We start from the raw sequence: 14666 nt of genomic DNA, 5'->3' as shown, positions 1-14666 counted from the left end.
GACGCATTATGAAAATTAAATGCTTTTTTCGTATGTAGCGATTAAATTAACTATCCCCATCAAGATAGCAATAAGAAACTTATCAGATTGTTTAATATTGAACAAGTTGTATTCTTTAACGCGAAACCTCATAAGATTGAAAACGTCGTCAGCGCGTTGAAGAATATTCGCTTATAATTCCAAAACGACTTACTTATTATATAAAAAGAAATAATGTTTGTATGCCAGATGTTTCTTAGTTCAAATCACATTACAACTCATATTGTAATGGATTTCAGTGCAACATTACAAACCCAAATGAATTTAATGAAGTACTTAACCTTAGGTTAACTCTTAACTAGTAAGGCATTAAGAGAGATATGTGAAAAAATGTATTTTAGAGAAAACGTGATTGCATGGACTAGAGTAAAATTTATACTCCTTTGGCATTTGGCATCAATACGAAAAAGTACTAATGCGCTAGACAAATCTTAGTGTTATATATTTGTATCGCTTTTCATGTATTCTAAATAATCTATTTTAATTTACAGCAACAACAACAACAACAACAGCAGCACCAGCAACAACAGTTACTTCACCAACAGCAACAAACTCAACAAATGGTTCAACATTATCAACAAGGTAATTATTAGTACATTCTTCCCCAAGGCTAGAAAGTGACCGATTATTAACGAGGGTAAACCTATCTTCTAAATTATCTGAATAATTATGTAATTGTTCTATGATGTCTCTATGATGATTTTTAAATTCAAAAAAATTCAAAATTCAAAATTCATTTATTTCAAGTAGGCCTAATATAAGCACTTTTGAAACGTCAAGTCTGTCCGTGTGTAGTGACTCTACCACCGGTTCAGAAGGCAGATTCTACCGAGAAGAAGCCGGCAAGAAACTCAGCAGTTGTTCTTTTCCAACATCAATAATTTACATTTTACATTTTAACATCCATTTTTCTATCTTGTGAGAGATGAAAGCGGAGCCGGATGCTTCCAAGCAACCTTGTTATTAAGAAACTCATCAATTGTATAATAAGGATTTTATTTTATATATATTTACGTCTGTCTATTGAGAAGATACATCTAAACCATATATTGATATGTCCGGTCAGTGGCGGTACTTCCATAGGAGCCGCAAAGCCGCGCTTTAGTTACAAAAAAATATCTCCTATAAATTTGCACCACTATTCCGAAATGCAATTCATAACATACTTCATACTTGAGGAAATAAACACAATGTTTTGACTTTTGTTTTAACGTGTATACAAGCCCAACGTTACCCTGACAAGTAGACTCTGTAGTAGCAACCAGCCACTAGAATAACATTATATTTGCTGTATGCACCGAGATATTACGATTTGTACAAAGTTCACTTGGTCTCGCTCACACTCATCGGCTTATATGGTGCTATTATTTTTGCTGCTTTTACTCATACGAAAGTTATTGCATTTAGCATAGACAATCTAAATTATTCAATGATTTAGACTGGATAGACAATTCAAGACTGCGCATTGAATTTCGTGTGACTAGGCTGTTAAGACTAATTTTATGATCGGTCAACTTCGGCATATATCTGCAACTTCTGCTGTCAGTAACATTGCAATGAGTTACCATTTGGTCATTATTTTACATAAAGCTTAATTTGACAGCGGCAGTTATAAACTCATCGCTAGTTTGATATGCAGATCAGGAGAAAAGGTAGCCATCGGTTAGAATCTTTCAGGCTGTGTAAAATGTCACCTAATATATTATATATAATTCCAGGACAATTTATATTAATATGCTTATACGTTATTTAGGACTTACATTGGGCATGCAGTCGGGAACTCTGCCCGTTGGTTCCGTGTCGCAAACGCTCCCCATGACTGGAATGCCTCAGACCATATCAATGGTGCAGCAAATACATCCGGTAAGGAAATAAAATGCTTAACTTTTTAAGGAGAATGACCCTTGATGCACAAATGTGTACAAACAATATATTGTAGTGTGAGGACGCGATAGATGTTAAGAGTTTTATTCAAATGTATAATCCATAAACTAATGCTACGGTGATTAAAGATTTCAAACTAAGATTTTCGTGGTTTTTCAACATTTCTTTAATATAGTTCAACGGGTACATACCACGATAATATTTTTTGAATTGTCGATATTTTGACCCAGTTGCATGATTGTGGTCATGACGGGATTGCGTAGGTACGAGATGTCAAGTTGGATGTCATGGGCAGACTCCGACTACCCGAATAACACGAAAGCATGTAGTGAGATTTTGCCCGTTGAACTATATTTAAGAAATAATGCTACGGTGGTATAAATAATAAGTGATTCAAAAAAGAAACTTTAACGTCTCACTGAATAACACGGCTATTATCATATAACAGTGATGATAAGGCTCACGGCTCTCTTAGGCATGTCCAGTAGTGAATGACGAGCTTTTGACATACAAACTATACTTATTATATAACTGTAAGATTAAGTAAGATTTTTTTTTTTTTAACGGGCAGCTATAATAATGGTATAGAACACAAAAGCTTTTTTTTAACTGTCTTTCTGTTCGCGCATCACGCGCAAACTACTGACTTGAATGCAATATGGTATACTCTGGCTCCGCAAGGTACGTTAATTAATTAGGATGATTTTCTTTACAGCTGGGTGGTATGGCGCAAGCGGGGACTCTGGGTGGCCTCATCACCACCAGCCAGCAACCTCAAAGTGCATCTCTCACGCAAGTGCATACGCTACAACAGCAGCCGCAGGTAACCCTCTTTTTTTAATCCATTTTGTTATTCAAGAGCGTGACGTGATCTGCTATCAGTATCAGGAACAGTACATGCGGCGATGCTTTTTTCTGAGGTTATACTTCTTCTGGCGCGTTAGGGAAAAACGATGAGAGTAAATTTTTACGATGCGCGCGCGCACCGTCACAAATAACCGACACTCTGAAGTTAGCTATAAGGTTTGACAGTGTACACTTTCAATTGTCAAAGTCTGTGGGCGTATTCCGGTGATTCAATTGATTCAATTGTATATAAATCTCAATTTTTAATGTTGGTTGTCCGATAATGAGTCTATTGGTATTCCAAATTTGTTTATGTTTATTATGTCCATTTCTTTAATTATATAGAAATATATTTTGTGTGATGTTTAAATAACCTTTTTTTAAACTAACTAAATGATAGTGCGTCATAATAAAACTTTCAATGTATTAAATACCTTTATCTACAAACGTTGAATAAGGCGTAAGATGAATTTTTTTAAAAGGATTTAATTTTAAATCTTGTTACGTCAAAGGAGTGTAACTTCTAACTCGTATACATAAGTACACACACGTTTATTTTTATTACTCTTTATCAGAGCAAATTTCGTCGAAATTAAAACTATCGTATCTATCTAAAAGTCTGTGCACCTAAATGCAATAAAAAAAAAAGTATTACGGTAATCCTTACTAATATTAAAAATGCGAAAGAGTGTCGGTTTGTTTGTTTTACCTTGCTTAACGCCCTAACTAAGCAACCAATTAAGTTGATTTTAGGCATAGAATTAGTTGAAAGAACTAAAAGAAACATAAGCTACTTTTTATCCCTTGCCTCAGTATAAAAAACCGTTATTATCGCAGACGAAGAACGCAATAGTGTTTAATAATTTCCAAAACATATCTAGGTGCATCTTTCGGCATGCATATTATATATGCTTAAAAGCCCAGCCTAACAAACAGTAGATTAAAGATTATATTTCTTTTCCAGAACCTAGTTGGAAGCGGACTTGTCCAGACATCAGTGAGCATGGCGGTACAACAGCCAGCCTCCATGAATCATTCTTCGTCGATGCAAACAGTAAGTTTGTTTTAAGATAATATTTTTCAAGTGATTTAAAAATAGGAATGCAATATTGAACCCTAAGTATCCCTTATAAATTTTATATTCGTTTAATGAGACACATTTAAACATATTACGTTTTTTAAGGAATGAAACTCTTTTGTTTACTTAACCAATAAAGTCTCAAGATGGTTCTTTTGATGTTGGTCTCGAATGTATATAGATAGCATAGAGGAAGAGGGAAAATTAATAAAGTATAATATTAAACCCTTCTTAACAATATAAATGTTACTATACTGATCTGACTGAAACTTTATTCGTAGTGCTTAGATGCAAACACAAAATTATGAAAGTATCGCGTATTTATATATATCTTATATCTTAGCGGTTCTCCGCGACTTATTTCGCATACAACATTACATGTAATTTTTTCCATATGAAATCCGACCCACCGCGTCGCGTCGCACCCTCCCTCTTTTATTTCGTTAGATCCACTGCTAAGAGTCATAGCTTGATTGAATAAATAGCCCATAACTTTCCTGAAGGAATAGTCTATTTTTCAAGAGATTCGTTCAAACAAATAAACCAACTTTTCAGTTATATTATTAATATGTTATATATTTTACCACCAGGCCTTTATAATTATTGCATTGCATGAATATACTACTAATATAGTGAAGATAATTTTGAGGAAGGTATAAAACCTATTTGAATTATATAATATGCGTGCCAGCGTTATTTATATTATGATATTATTTACCTTCTATATTTAGATTACATTTTTAACAATATGGCGAGTGTCCGACATCTAGAACCCTGGGAGGTTTAGAAGATATACAAAGAAAACCAATGACTTATAAACGTGTCATGGTTAAGTAATCATATTATAAAGCAATAATAAAAAAATACAAGTTCAAATTCCGATTGAATAGTTAATTCGTTCGTAATTTTCTACAAATAGTACTAATTAATTTAATTTACTTAACAATCACATCATAAGCATCAGTTCATTCGTTCACAATAGTCGAGTTAACTGGACTATTTCAAAACCGAAGCAAAATTTTAAAACCTTGAGTTACTTACAAATCCAAGAACATATAACTTACAAATCTTTCTGGTAAGGGTATCTGCGAGCGCATAAACACACAAGGCATAAGGTTGATTTTACGTCGTTTTTTTTTCTTTTATCAAAGAAAACTTTTCCGTTGCGTACGAAATAAATTTTAGAATGAGACGTAATATTAAACATTACTTACTACAATCAAAATTATTAATAACCTCCAATAGTCCACTGCTGGACCAAAAGCCCCTCCCAGCGAGAGGGTTTTGCACATGATCACCACCCTGGGCAGACGGGTTGATCGCAGTAGATGTTAGGAATCAGACGTAATATAAAACTATATGTATAACATTATGGCAAGATTTTCATTAACATTCCAAAATCATTAATAGCCTCTAACAGTCCACTGCTGGACCAAAAGCCCCTCCCAGCGAGAGGGTTTTGCACATGATCACCACGCTGGGCAGACTGGTTGATCGTATTAGATGTTATTAGTAGCATAGAGGACGCAGCTACCCGGTCTCGGTCTTCTACTTCCTTATAATAAACGTGAATTAATGGTATTTGATTCAAATTGAAAATTTATTTATATCGGAAATGTTCTAATATTGGTATGAAAACGTACAATGGGTCAATGGGTCAAAAACGTACAACACAATGTTATGATTCGGTACGATTGGCAGTCGGGGCTGACGATCGATGGCGCCTCGCTGCTGTCGTCGGCCCTCTTGCAACTCTCCCCGGCGATTTTGCACCACGAGGTAGTTTAGCTAGAGTTTTTCTTTTTATGTTATTTAATCCGTATGGCATGTCATTACGGTTCATTTTATACCTTTTTGTGTGTCGTGGTTAGTTATTTAGTTTAGGAATGTAGGTATCATGCGCAGTGTCCACCTCAAAGGAAGCTATCGCTTACAGAGCTTTCGACCTCTCTGGCACAGTAGTTAAAAAGTATTCATCTCTGATCAGTAGGGAGTCATCTGAATGAGTCGTGAGCGTACTCTTTTATAAGTCCGGGTTCGTTCGACGGCATACGCAATTCAGGAATGTATAAGTTCTGAGTTTTCTGTGGTCCACTGTTTACCACTCTACCGACTAAGACATGCTGCCAAGCGTTTAAGCGTTCCAGTACTATGCCACGTAGAAACCGATTAGTATAATCCGAGATTAATCCGCTACCAGCGGAAATTTCAGTCAAGGATTTAACCTGTATTGAATTGAAAAAAAAAACTATCCTAAACTTTAGTCGAGTTTGATGGGTTAAGTTTGACTCACGAGAATCCCTGATTGCACCATTTAAATAGCAAATCGCTACTGCTTAAGCAGTTTAATCGCTGTAGGTATGATTCCGTGCCAAGTTGGGGGGTGAACCTACCAGACCTGAAACTAACTTCGTTCGTGGTGGATATCGCGTGACATGATTTGCTTTTTAGTTATGGGTATTACTTTTTATGTAAGCATATTATTTTCAATAGTTAGCAATTTTTAAACTTATTAATGATACTTCATAATTTAGATCAATGTAAGTAGCGTTTTTTCAATTGCTCTCTGAATCTTACTCTTTTTTAATATACTCAATGTTACAACCTATAATTATCGTTTTCCGAAAAATAACCTATAGTTTTAAGGTCTTCCCAGTACATATTTAGAACATTGACATTCTAGCATCTGTGTCCGTACGTTTGGCAAAGCACCATTTCCTTAGAAACGACTTAAGGTATCGAATTGCACTTTTATATCGAATACTTAATTTAGGTATCTATAAAATTTAAAGTTTTTGATTATCGCATTAATAATATTGAGATTTATTACATAGGTTCCGATTCCGTTACACACAAATCTCTACCCTAAACTAAATAGACAGATAAATATTGAATGATGATGAAAACAATATCGTAAAACAACAGCCCTACCTTCAGAACATTCAATTTTAATGCGATATCAGATTTTGTACAACAGTATTTGGGCAGCATTTGCATACTAAGTCTGTAATTAGAAGAAGTCATCAATTCTGATAGAATTTCTTGACAGAAAAAAACACAACTTCTATTTAATATTAAGATTAAATAAATGCATTGTTCGTCGATAGAGTTCTGGTAAGTATATGCATGAAAGCTTTGTATACTTTCATTATTAGTTATGTTTTGTTAACTTACATTTTATATCATTTAAGACTTTTTCCTCTAAAGTAACTCAATAAAATTCATTCAAAATGTGTTTACTTTTTACTTCTTTGAATTTTTACATTGATGTGCTTCTATTAAATGTCTTTTTCTTGAATTTTTCAAATATATGACATTCAGCTTTCGCATTTCAGTTAATTTTAAATAATTTAATGGAATTATGCATTACTTTTCAAGTAGTTTTTTTGTCTACTGTTAATTTTATTGCAAATTTATATTTACTAAATACTGGACGGAGAATGATTTTACGATACGGTCTTTAAGATATAATAATGGCTTTCAATGTTTTTATTACAAAATAAGTTGTTATAAAAACTTCTTGTGAAAATGGTCAACTACTATGCTACGTCTAATTTAGGATTATAATTTTGGCAGGTGCACTCGCTTAAAGTTTCGTATTATTTTCGGGTAAAAAAATAATACAAGTAATGTGTAATGAAAGGTGATACCAAGATTGGTTGACAACACTTGAGTTAGTGAGTTATGATAAGCGAGCGAAGGTCTTTGGAGTACTCTGTAAATACTTTCTACGAGTCAAGGAAGTCAGGACTAAAAACGGCCAGCTGTATTAAGTACAGTTTTCATTGAAACTATTAATCATAGTACTAACTATTAAACCAATGAAAGGGTATATAATTTACCCATACATTGGTTAATTTTAATATAATTTTAATTTTAGTTAATTTTAAAATAATTTTAATGGTTCATTTCAATTTTAATAAAGCAATATTTTACCAATAACTTAAAGAAATGCCTATTTCTATCTTAAAATAAGCATTTTTAAAGTTATATATGATTGTAATCCGGACTATGGATATGGTCACAAACCTTCTAATATGTAAGGCTTAGTACAATTTAAAAAGGTATTTAGGCTTTATAAAACGATCGATAAACGATATATCCTTAAAGCCCTATTTCGTAGGCCAATCTCTACAAAGCTTTAAACAATTTTGGCTTAAAGGCGCCGTCTTTAGGAGCTTCTAATAAAGATACGTTTATCCAGGGAGCATAATCGTGGTAACTTGTTGATTTTAGATTAATTTAAGGCATGAGTTGGGCGCGGTGTGCAGGGTTGTAGTGCGAAAAAGAACACTCATTAATTGCTACACGATAAAATTATCATATGTCCTAGCGGCAGTAGCAACACCTGCACAGTTAACTACAACTTCTACTCGGCCGAACTTGTCAACTGTAGTTTGCAACGCCCTTCTTATATGTCCTTCTGATGCAACATGAAACGCATTTTTTTTAATAAATAAAAATAAGCATTATGATAGCCATCTTTATGTACGCAATTTTTTCTTACCTGTCTTATAATGTAAACAAATGCTTTTATTACTTTTCAGAGAAAAATATTATCAAATTGTTGAGGATTAAAATAAAATACAAACAACATATAAAGAATATTCTTTTATTTGGTTTGCTTTTATATTATTTTATCGAACTTGTTTATTTTATATTTGTAAAACATAATTAACATTAAAAAGCATTGAAAAGATGGTTCGTATATAACTGTCACATCACCACGATTATTTTCCCTGGACAGTCGTTTATTTACGAAGATGTTGTAAAGTAGTATCCGCTTAGCTTACATATTATTTTGTTCAATGTTATTGTATGCTTACTGTATTGATCAGGTAACGGCGAGTAACTTGGGTTCGGGGCACCTGACTCTTCAGGCTCAGAGCACGGTGGGTCTGATCGCGTCGCCGGTCCAAGGGGCAGTTTTGCCGCTCCAACAGCAAACCACAATCGTTACGCAACAAACCAAAGAGAGTGACGATAAAGGGCAACGGATATCGCAAACGGTAAGATATCTACCGAACAGGTATATAGTACCGGTATATAGTACGCGACGTTGCAATTCCATAGTTTTTTTATTGTATCGTGTACCTGTGTTTGCGCAGATACAGTGTTTAGTACTTGGTACATGCGCGAACGTCTTGCAGGGAACTTAAGTCTGATACAATTAACATTGTGTGACCCGCACATCAAATGTCCATATTTGATTGAGTAAAGAAAGTGTTGACTCTCGACTCACACATTTATATAGAATTGTCGCAGCCTACAATAACATATTTAAAAGAGCCTATCTAAATGAGAATAACTCCTAATATTTTATTGTAGTTCAAGTCCGTTATAATGAATATTGTTGTTCCCAGTCGGCATTAGTGCAACAACTGACAACGCCGTCGTCGGCCGCACAGTTACCTGCGTCCCCCGCTCGTTCCCCCCCTGCCGACTCCACGGCCGTCTCCACCACTACATCTACAGGTAACTCCGATCGATCCGAACTATTGGTAAAGTAAATATAATAATTAACATCAATATTTATTGACAGATTTCACATTGCACAGTTACACATGTAATAGTAATTATTATATCAGAACTCGAGAACGGTGTTTCTACTTCTGCCATATCTTTGACTCAAATGAATACACGTTGTGGATCTTCAAATAATAATCGGTCGATTACGAAATGGAAATAAAAGTAAATCGCTTAACTTTAGGACTAGTTACTGGTCTATAACTTAAAGATTCCCTATTTTCAGGGCCCAGCACACCCACAGAAACAACCAAACAGAGCCCAACTAAGATGGACACCTCAAATTCCGCCGCAACCGATCCCGTAGCTACTTCGGTCGCGTCCACGGTTCCGAAGAGCAGCACGCCTGTTCCCAGCAGTGCGCAACAAACTACGCCTGGGGCTCCACAGGTATGTCCTCATGTTCAAACCTCATGACTCACGTATATAATTAGATAGAAACAGGCGTTATTTTTATTCCACTAAAAGTTAACCATTGACTACAATCTGAACTGATGGAAATTGATGATGCAGTCTAAGATGCTAGCCGGTTAACCTGGTATGACGGTTATATAAAACCCACGGCCGTATGGTATCATAGCGCTAAAAAAAAAGACCAGACTAGACGAGAGAAAAATTTTGCCCCCGCCAGGGTCCACTGCGCTCGCCAAACCTGCGGTAGTTTGAAATGAATGTCTAAAAGACATTTTAAGTACACTTGTCGGTTTTGCGAAGTAAAGTAAAATTTCTGAGTATGATCAGGCATTAGAGCGGAACGTTCTAACATAGATAATAAAACGAAGCAGGCGTTACTTTGCGGTATACACCATACATCCAGTATTGGTTAGAAGGAGTTGTTAAAGATTGCATAATAGGCGACATGTGTGGCGTCCTAGACACTTTGCAATTATGCGTTTTGAACTCACACTCCTGAGAACTAGGACCCGGTATTTGATAAACACGTGCTTACAAATACACCACAAGTAAAGTATCGGATAGAAACAGGCGTTTATTGCGAGAAACAATAAAAGAATATTAAACAATGATATACATGTTGTAATCGTATTTATATACGAAGATCATATAACTATAAATTGGTATTAATGATTCCGATGCTAACCGAATAAAGTAAAGCACGAAATCGCTGTAATACATTGTGTCGAGATATCCAACGACGCCACATTCAAACGTCAGTCGAAAACGGCGATACCGCTTAGACTCGGAAATTTCTTGAGTCACTTGAGGCAGTTCGAAAATAATACTTCTATCAACGTTGATATTGAACTCCTGAATAAACATTTCTCTCCTTCTGATACGATTGATAGTGTCGATAAGGAGCGTACTCTCCGTATTCTTTCTTCGCCCTCAACTCCAAACTTTTTACCTTTTACCTTCAAGACTTTCACTGAATGTGGTGTTAAGAAGAGCATATTGTCCATCGCCTCGAGTGCTGTCGGTACTGATATCGTCAGCCGTAATATGATCATTCCCGTCCTTGATGTTGTTTCCCCTTTTCTTACCCATATCCTGAACTATTCCATCTTGACTAGCAAATTTCCTGAAGCTTGGAAGAATGCTCAAGTCACTCCTCTACTTAATAAGGCTAATCCTGTTTCTTTGTCTGATTTCCGTCCCATTTTTTTTAACCGTTCCTTTCCAAAGTCCTTGAGAAGCTAATTTACGAACAATTCAATCTTTAAAAAAAACTTTATATGAAAACTTTGTTCTCCAGTCCTTGCAATCCGGTTTTCGTGATGGTCATAGTACAGTTACAGCGCTAGTAAAAATCATTGATGATATTCGATGGGCGATGTATAATAAGAAACTCACAGTACTGCTACTGCTAGACTTCAGTAATACTTTTAACACAATTGATTATGATATCTTGTTGAGTATCTTGCGCTCCATTAACATATCTCCATCGGTGATAGATTGGTTTCGGAGTTACCTGTTTGGTCGTCGGCAATGCATTCGGATTGAGGAGACCTATTCATCCTTGTGTGATGTTGCGGCCGGGGTATCTACCTTTGCTATTTTTATTAATTAAATTTCCCAACGTATCTCTTCTCTATATCACATGTATGCAGATGACATCCAAATATATCGCCCATTCAACCCTTGATAACCTTTGTTCTACTGCGGCTGCTATTAACACTGATCTTAATGAAATTTTTGAGTGGAGCAGGCAGTCTCTCAACTCTCTCAAGTCTCTCTCAAGTCTCGCAACTCAAGGTTAATCCCGCTAAATCTTAGGCTATTATTATTAGCAGCCCTGTTCAAGGGATGATTGGGGAAATCTACCTATTATTGATTATAATCGTGTCACAATTCCGTTTTGTGCCTCTGTAAAGGACCTTGGCTTGCGTCTTGATAAAGAGTTATCGTGGTCCGTGCAATTCAGGGATTTGTGTAGAAGGACTTTTGGTACTTTTAGGTCGCTGTGTCGTCTGCGATCCATTCTTCCAATTCCGACTAAAGTTATTTTAGCAGATTCTCTTTTTCTCTCTATTCTCGACTATGCGGACTCAAGCTATCTTAATTTGTCCGAGGACTATCTTACAAACTTGAGCGTCTTCAAAATCTGGCTATTCGGTTCATATTTGGCTTACGCAAATGTATCTGAATTTCGTCAGAAGCTTAAGTGGCTCCCTATGCGCCGTCGCCGGGATCTTCATATTCTTTTACTTCTGTACTGTGTGTTAAATAATCCTAAGACTCCTTATCTTAAGGAGAAGTTTAAATTTCTTGGAGTGCAATCCGAACTTAGATCGAGTCGTACGCTGACTTTGAGCATGCCGTTCCACAAAAAGAAATTTTACAAGCATTCGTTCACTGTCAAAACTACGAATTGTGGAATGCACTCCGATTGAACATAAGTCAGTCGAAGTCACTGGGCATATTTAAAAATGCTTTTAAAGCTCATTATCTCGCTCAATAAAGACGACTATTATTATTTATTTATCTACTCTAACTCATATTTAAGTATTTATGGTATGTTAAAATATGTATTGGTATATTTATTTTTTATATGTATCAATAGTATTGTTGTATTTGTGTAGTCTGGCTTATGTATTAGTATGTAGTTATTCGTATGTATGTTCTAAATAGTGTACCCCACCTATTCGATTTTCTTTTTCGTTTTCCTAGTCCTAAGGTTGCCTGGCAGAGATCGCTACTTAGCGACAAGGCCGCCTTTTGTATCCTGCTTCATTCTTTATGTGTTTGTTTTTTTTTTTTTTTCTGAGTGTTGTAGAAATAAAGAGTATAAATAAATAAAACTATTCAAATTCCATTAGGTAGTGACAACGGTTGCGTGTTCGACTTCGGCGTCAACTATTACATCGTCGGTTAACACGTCTGTGTCTCAGACTGCGCCTATGCTCTTCAAACCCTCGCAAACATCGTCCCGCCATATGAGCCAGCAAGCTGTGCATGGTAAGACTAAAGAAATATATTAATGTAAGCTGGTGCACCGCGAAACCACGTTGGATCTGCGTGGTGGCTCTAAGCTTTATCCCCCAGTCTCATAATAGGTTGGGGAAAAAGTCTTTTCGCATTATAGTATGTAAGAACTATGTATGAAAATCTCTTTGTCTATACCGTTTGTATCTGGCTGGTTTTGGTTTAAGCGTTTTCAATCCAGAAATTTGGATGTCAAAGATGCACCTCGCTCTGGTCGCCCAGTTACAACGTAGCTGAAGAACACAAAACAGTGGCGCATTTGAAAAAAAACTGGTACCTCACGAGCTCACTGAAAGAAACCTAATGAACCGTGTACTCATTTGTGATTCTTTATTACGACGTAATGAAACCGAACCATTTTTGAAGAAGCTGATAACTGATGATGAGAGGTCGTGGTCAACGGCCGGTCAGGCTTCACAGACTGTGGCGAAACCCGGGTTAACTCGCAACAAGATGATGCTGTGTGTGTGGTGGGATTGGAAGGGCATTATTCAGTATGAGCTGTTACCACCAGGCAGGACCATCTATTCTAAACTCTACTGCGAACAACTGATGAGATTAAAGCAAGAAGTTGAGAGAAAGCGGCCGGAATTAATCAACAGAAAGGAGTGTGACTTCTTCATCATGATAATGTGTCTAGCGTCTCACACATCATTAGCCGCTCAGCAAAAATTAAGAAAGTTTGGCTGGGAGGTGTTAATGCATCAGCCGTATAGTCCTGACCACCTGCACCTTCAGATTTTCACCTGTTTCGGTCTCTTCAGAATTCTTCAGGCAGTGTCAGCTTAACATCACGAGTTGACTGCCAAAGCTACTTGTCGCGGATTTTTAATCAGATGCCCCAAAATTCCTATAGAAATGGGATTATGTCCCTACCTAAAAGATGACAAAAAGTTATCAAACAAAATGGTACATATATTCTCTAGTTAAATGTAAATAAACTATATTAAAAAAATGTGTTGAATTTTCTTAGAAAATGCGAAGAAACTTTTTCCCCAACTCATATGACAGAGGAGGCCTGTGCCCAGCAATGATACTTTAAAGGATGAGGATGACATTATCCGCACTCCATTTTGACAATATTAAAACAAGAAAAAAAATCGGCTGGCGGTTTGACTTCAAGTTTGCGTTTTGTTCCGTCGGCGGATGCGGCGGTATGCGTCTTTTTACATCTTCGTACGTTACAACTGGTGCTTCCACTAAACGTGATGCACACGCAACGCACGCGTGATGTACACGCGACGGACTTGGAGGGCACACGCACTCTGTGTAATCTAAAATATATATATTTTTTTATCTATTTATGTTTTACTTTTCCTGTCAAGTTTTTATTCCTGCGACAGATAAGGGCTTACCAAAGGCGATGGTGAAGCCGAATATACTAACGCATGTCATAGAAGGCTACGTGATTCAAGAGGCTGGTGAACCATTTGCTGTAAGTATCTCATACATACATACTTTAGTTGAGATGTTCAGGCCCCTGATTCTCTGTGGCATTTGAATACTATAATTAAAACGCTTTTATTCGCGATATACCTGCGCGTGAATTTAAAATTCTTAAAAATTCCATACGACCGTTATCGTCTGAGTCGTTTCATCATAAATAAAAATCGAGCGGTGAGTGATTCCGGGAGGCCGAGTTCGATCGCTGACAAAGAAAAGTTAGGTCTAACTTTTCGGAGTTATATGCTTTTTTATTTTGATCAATCAGAAAATTAATGACTAACGGTGTAGGAAAAGCACTTTTAAGAAGCCTGCATGCCTGAGAGTTTTAAAATCTTATGAAGTCTGTCAAACCGCACTTGGCCAGCGTCTTGGACTATGACCTAAACCATTAACATTCTGAGACGAA

General features: G+C 36.2%; 1 protein-coding gene across 3 annotated transcripts in view; it reads left to right on the top strand.

The window, feature by feature from the left end:
• Positions 1 to 14666, top strand: part of LOC120636202 (polyhomeotic-proximal chromatin protein-like) — a 55987-nt gene that overhangs the window by 36538 nt on the left and 4783 nt on the right. For all 3 annotated transcript variants that reach the window (XM_039907561.1, XM_039907558.1, XM_039907560.1), the window contains 9 exons: positions 531 to 621; positions 1793 to 1902; positions 2639 to 2746; positions 3734 to 3823; positions 8686 to 8856; positions 9211 to 9322; positions 9600 to 9763; positions 12649 to 12787; positions 14158 to 14249. In XM_039907561.1, the coding sequence (XP_039763495.1) occupies positions 531 to 621; positions 1793 to 1902; positions 2639 to 2746; positions 3734 to 3823; positions 8686 to 8856; positions 9211 to 9322; positions 9600 to 9763; positions 12649 to 12787; positions 14158 to 14249 (1077 nt within the window). The remainder of the gene's footprint in view (positions 1 to 530; positions 622 to 1792; positions 1903 to 2638; positions 2747 to 3733; positions 3824 to 8685; positions 8857 to 9210; positions 9323 to 9599; positions 9764 to 12648; positions 12788 to 14157; positions 14250 to 14666) is intronic.

Source organism: Pararge aegeria, chromosome Z, assembly GCF_905163445.1.
Source record: "Pararge aegeria chromosome Z, ilParAegt1.1, whole genome shotgun sequence".
NCBI classification, from domain to species: Eukaryota; Metazoa; Arthropoda; class Insecta; order Lepidoptera; family Nymphalidae; genus Pararge; species Pararge aegeria.
This window is presented reverse-complemented; position numbering and strand designations above follow the sequence as displayed.